The 5,795-nt window shown below is 37.3% G+C and overlaps 1 protein-coding gene across 3 annotated transcripts; it reads left to right on the forward strand.

Annotated features, from left to right (window-relative positions):
* Window positions 1-1,590: 1,590 nt before the first annotated feature.
* On the forward strand, window positions 1,591-3,767 carry LOC18446091 (omega-hydroxypalmitate O-feruloyl transferase). 3 transcript variants are annotated; one of them, XM_006856232.4, is made up of 3 exons: window positions 1,591-1,801; window positions 2,051-2,520; window positions 2,690-3,767. In XM_006856232.4, exons 2-3 carry the CDS (start codon window positions 2,083-2,085, stop codon window positions 3,551-3,553), a joined length of 1,302 nt encoding a protein of 433 aa, XP_006856294.1. In that variant the 5' UTR covers window positions 1,591-1,801; window positions 2,051-2,082; the 3' UTR covers window positions 3,554-3,767. The 3 variants fall into 3 exon arrangements, with proteins under 3 accessions (XP_006856294.1, XP_020530402.1, XP_020530403.1); XM_020674743.2 differs by having other exon boundaries at window positions 1,754-1,861; XM_020674744.2 differs by lacking the exon at window positions 1,591-1,801 and adding an exon at window positions 1,871-1,958.
* Window positions 3,768-5,795: the final 2,028 nt, after the last annotated feature.

The following is a 5,795-nucleotide window of genomic DNA, read 5'->3' on the forward strand; positions in this document are numbered from 1 at the left end:
TCTTTGTAATATAAACATTTAAAATTATATGGAGAATAGAGATAGAGCATAAAGCTTCAATGGACGTTAGTAAATATTTTCAGGAACCAATATAGATATGATTTTCAAAAGACATTCTCTGAGTGTTCAAAGGTTCCCAAAACACATCCTCTGGAGTTGACAGTCAAATTGGAGCTTTCAGATGGGTTGGCAATCAAATTGGGTTCTCCAATTTGTCTATCAAATTCACCATTGATTGGATTATGGAATTTGTCTATCACGGGGAGAGTGCATTGTCTATCATGAGGAGAGATCATGGGGAGAGATAAAGAGTTGGGGGAGTATGGGAAGAGAGAGAAAGTAAAAGGCATGGGGAGAGAAATTGGGGAAAATATGGGGAGGGGTTTGGCAGATGGGGAGAGAGAAAAAGTGAAAGGAGAGAGGTTTAGAAAAGGAGGTTGGCTTTTAAAAAAAACATGTCTTTTTAGATTTGTTTGGCCTAAAAAAATAGATTTAAATTAGCTCAACGGTTAAAAAAAATCAAAACTATAATGAAATGAAACCTAGAGATATGAGGTATGGAGATAATTTCCCTTTTTTAAATATCCCATGAGTTAATGTTATTTACATCAAAATTTATTCCTCCATTCGCCCGATTTATTTACCCCATAGAAGTGGTACAAATACCCTCATTTATTCATCCCATAGGGAAGAAGGAAGACTTGTCCCAAATCACAAACTTGAGGCATGCAAAGCCTCAACAAAGGAAATTTGATAAAAATGTCAGAACCGGTTGAGCCGTCCGGTTCACATCGATAATCCTGATGTTAAGTGAGAATCAGCTCTACCGATTCGTGATTTGATTCGATGATTTTTAAAACTTCTTGCATGCCTTTTGTCGAATTTTCTTTCCAATTCACAAGTGAAAGACAAGGGTCCAGATTTTGTATGGGGACGGATGGCAGCGATCGAGAATCTTAATTGTTCATTATGAGCTTAAGTTGAAGGATGCGGTTTGTATAGAGCCGAGGCTCTAAACAATCAAAGTAAAGTGCAACTTAAAAAAGTGTCAAGAAATGTGGTTTCAATATTGGAAATTTTTGTGATATCCTTAAATATAAATTTTAGAACTTCAAAAATAGTGTAGAATGAGCAGATCTATGAAAACTTAAAAATCTTGAAAATTAACGGTCCAAAAATACGTTACAAGATGGACTATTTCCAAAACTTGAAATCTATTTTTTTCTCATGTTCATGCATCTTGATGTCGACATGATCAATTTGAGGATATTTGAGCATCAAAACAACCCCTTACAATGGAATTTTTGAGGTGGGCGCTAATTTGATTTTTTGGAGCCTCGGCTCTATATAAACTTTCTCTTAATTTTTGAATGAGTGATTTGATATTCATATATCCCAAAGAAGCAATGAAGTAAGAATAACTTCTCAACCAAAAAACACTTAGCCCTAATTACCTCTACAAAAAATGGATGGCAAATGGATGGCAGTGATCGAGAGCACATGTCCACATCTAAAGAATCTTGACTTTTCATTATGAGCTCAATTTGAATGAGTGATATGATCATATACCCCAAAGAAGCAATGAAGAAAGGACAACTTCTCAACCAAAAAACACTTCGCCCTGATTACCTCCACAAAAAATGGCCTTCAAATTTACTAGGGCAGAATAGGTGTCAGAATCAGTCTCTTTCTGCACTTTATTAATCTTTGCCAACCTTTTATTATAAATTCAAGAATAGCCATTAAACGAGACAGAAGCTACATCAGAACTCTCTGTTCAGACATTCATCAATCTTAGCAGGTAGAAAGCTTCTCACCTCTTCCATTACTTTTCATAACCTACATATTTCCCATGTATAAGGTAAGACCCATTAGCTAAAGTAAACAAAGAACTTCTCTGGTTCAATGCATGGTTTTGCTTCTTAACCACATTTTGCATCAACTGTGGAGTTGATGCAGTAAGCTGCTGTGAAATACAACAGTTTGTGATGTTTGAATTTATTTTACGTTGTTTTCATGGTTTTTGATATGGATTTATCTTTGGTTTTAGGTGAGACAAGTAGTGCGAAGCTTTGAGTTTGAATGGAGGGACTTTTAAATGAACACCATGAAGCAAGAGAAGCATTTACAGTCAAGAAGGAAGAGCCCACCTTGGTTCCTCCGGAAAAGGAAACCCCGAAAGGGTTGTATTTTCTCTCCAATTTGGACCAAAACATTGCAGTGATCGTAAAGACTGTGTACTGTTACAGGGCAGTTGAGGAGAAGAGTGAAATAAAGCAAGCTTTAGCTAAGGTTTTGGTTGATTTTTATCCTTTCTCAGGCAGGTTAACTATAAGTTCAGAGGGAAAACTTATAGTTGATTGTACTGGAGAAGGTGCTTTATTTGTTGAAGCAGTTGCAGAGTGTGAGATTGAGAAGCTTGGTGATATCAGCCAGCCTGATCCCTCTACACTTGAGAAGCTCGTTTACGATGTTCCGGGAGCAAAAAATATATTAGAGATACCACCTTTGGTTGCACAGGTTTGTTGGCTCTTTGCTTTTGAATAGGATTTGGCAATCTTTTTGAGTCACTGAGTTTGCTTTTTTGTGTTTGTTGATTAAGGTAAAAATTTTCCTGTCGTGTATTAAAACAAAAACCTGATAAACATGAACAAAGTATGATATGCATTGACTCTTTATAATGATTTAGGTAACAAGGTTCAAGGGTGGAGGATTTGTTCTTGGGCTGGGAGTGAACCACTGCATGTGTGATGGGCTATCAGCCATGGAGTTTGTGAACTCATGGGCTGAAACAGCAAGGGGTTTACCTCTCTCTCTTCCTCCATTTCTAGATAGGGGCCTCCTTAAAGCCAGACCCCAACCCAAGATAGAGTTCCCCCACCATGAATTTGCAGAGATAGAAGACCTTTCAAACCTCTCTCTGCTCTACCAAAATGAAGGAATCATATATCAACCCTTCTATTTTGACCCCAAGAAGCAAACCCAACTAAAGAAATCAGTAATGAAGGAGACCCCAACTCTCAAAAATTTCACAACTTTCGAGTGCTTAGCAGCCTTAGTTTGGAGAGCACGAACAAAAGCTCTTCAGATGAAACCAAACCAACAGACTAAGCTTCTCTTTGCAGTTGATGGCAGGTCTAAATTTGATCCCCCATTGCCAAAAGGTTACTTTGGAAATGCCATTGTTCTAACTTATTGCCTTTGCAACACTGAAGAATTGACAGAGAAACCGCTAAAGTTAGCGGTGGAAATGGTTCACAATGCTATCCAGTTAGTTAACGATAACTACATGAGATCGGCGATCGATTTCTTCGAAGTTACAAGAGCTAGACCCTCTCTAACTGCCACTCTTTTGATCACTGCATGGAATAGATTGGATTTCCAATCCACAAACTTTGGGTGGGGAGATCCTTTTCAATCAGGGCCAGTTACTTTGCCCGCAGATGAAGTGGTATTGTTTCTCTCTGATAAGAAGCAAGAAAAGGGTATCAATGTGCTCTTGGGCTTACCTGCAACAGCCATGAAGACTTTCCAAGACTTGATGCAAATCTAGCCAAAACCAAAATCTGGACTCTCTGAAAGTGTGGAATGCAAAAATAGTGACAAGATGTGTAATAAAGTCCTGCATATGTTAGCTGTCTTGAGTTTGTATAAACTCTGCAAGGTGATATGTAATACAGTCCTGCAATGAGGGGTTCAATGTCATAAATATTGGTTTGATTATAGTACCTAAAGGGAACAACAAAATTGACCTTTACCATATAAAACTTTAGAGCATACAAGCAAATATTCCATAACTGAACTATTCTTATTTTTTTGAGAAATATGGAGCTAATAATAAAATCTGTGATTTGCTTCAGTTTTTATTCTTAGTCCCAAAGACACTGAATTCCAAAATATGGCTGAGCACTATTGATTCATCATGTGCCTCTCTGTTTTCCTTCCTGTTTTAGAGTGAGGGAAGAAAAGGAATACTCTATTTTTAACAAGGGAATAAAAGTGGAATGATTTCTCAAAATGAATTATCAATTTATCACCTGCCCTCTTAACTTCACTGTACACCCACAAATTTAAGAACCCCAAATGGATGTTTTATGGACATGAGGGATCATAAATTCCCTAGCTAAGAGAAGTTATATATATATATATATATATATATATATATATTTAAAAAAGGATCTATACCATGCTTCCACGGGAGCATACTGCATGTTTATTTCTTAGGTGAAAAACCGACTTGGGAGAACTTTTTAAGGATCTGGTGTATATTTGATCCATTGTTTGCAAAATCGCCCGACCTAACTGCTAACCGCCTGGTTAGATCTGAACCGGCCAGTGGTCGATTCTGGTTTTGGGCGGTTAGGGTGATCAACTGGTACTTATCCTGACATCTCTTTTGGAGATTGTGTATTGTTAAATATTTCGTTTGACATGCAACCCATAAGAAGGCTTGGATTTTAACTGGAACTGACCATTTCATAAAACCCAAAGAAGTATCAACAATACGGACCTGATCCATAAAAAGGAGCCTAAATACTAATTTAACATAAAAAAGTCTGTCAGTTTCTGATTCCCATATGGCCAAGTCTTCAGCATTAGAAGAGATGTAAACTTGTTCAACTGTTGGATGAAATTATGAAACTGCGAAATAACAATATCCAGTAGCCTATTGTAGTGGCATCCGAGACCATACAATTAGAGGGGGAGAGAGAAATCAACTCTGAAAGTTTTGCATCAGGTTGAGCAACTCTGGCAAATAGGTCAGGATAAGTAGAAGAGAGAGGTGCATCACCAAGCCATTTGTTGAACCAAAAGATAGTGTTATGTCCATTGCCAATAAGCCATCTGATGTTGTTAAAAACAATATTTCTGCCGCTATAAATATCCTTCCAAATCTATGAGGTGAATTTGCCTCCTCTAATTTTAATTTAGTGGGTAAGATGATTGAAATTATATTTAGCAATTTGCACATCCTTTCAGAGATGAGAAGAGTCTTGAAAGAATATCCACCACCATTTGGATAGAAACGCCCAGTTTACAAGTTTAAGCTTTTTGATACCCAAACCCCTTAGTTTTGATGGCATACAAACATGGTCCCAGTTCACCAAATGAAACTTATTGTGGTTATCTTTCATATTACCCCAAATGAAGTTTCACATATATTTTTCAATAAGCTTGATTACTTCACTAGGTATTTGTAGGATTGACAGTAAGTAAATATGAAGATGTGTATAGGTGGATTTAACCAAAGTGATATGCCAACCAAAAGATAAAGTCTTGGTCTTCCATAGGTCTAATTGAACTTGATACATGTGAATAAGAGGGTCCCAGGTTGCACGAGTGAGCTTATGATTAGAGATAGAAACCCCTAAATATTGAAGGGGAAATTTCTTACCTTTGCAACCCAAAATAAAAGCAAGAAAATCCAAAAGGCTGTTAGAGGAAGGGATGTCCACAATTGAAATCTTATGGAAATTTACTTTGAGGCCCAAAGCTAGCTGGCAACATAGGAGGAATGTGCTCAGATTTTGCATTTGCACTTTATCGGTATCACAGAAAATCAGGGTGTTATCCGGATATTGCAAATGTGAAATAGTAGGCCCAGATGAAGAAACTTGAAAACCTGTAAGAAAACCTACATGTACAACACTTTTAAACATCAGGCTAAAACCTTATGTTACTAAGGAAAAAAAAAAAGGAGATAGAAGGTCTCCTTGTTTAATGCCCCTAGAAGCATGGAAGGACCCATTAGGAGATCCATTAATGAGAACCGAGAAATGAGCCGAAGACATGCA

The sequence above is a fragment of the Amborella trichopoda genome, chromosome 10 (assembly GCF_054954075.1).
Source record: "Amborella trichopoda isolate Santa Cruz 75 chromosome 10, AtrichopodaSantaCruz75HAP2 v2.0, whole genome shotgun sequence".
Lineage (NCBI taxonomy): Eukaryota > Viridiplantae > Streptophyta > Magnoliopsida > Amborellales > Amborellaceae > Amborella > Amborella trichopoda.

What these genes read in the sequence shown, in the direction of transcription:
- LOC18446091 (XM_006856232.4), top strand. Translation starts at nt 2,083, where the DNA reads ATGGAGGGACTTTTAAATGAACACCATGAAGCAAGAGAAGCATTTACA. An exon ending in TACCACCTTTGGTTGCACAG is followed by an intron (nt 2,521 to 2,689) that starts GTTTGTTGGCTC and finishes ATAATGATTTAG; the next exon opens with GTAACAAGGTTCAAGGGTGG.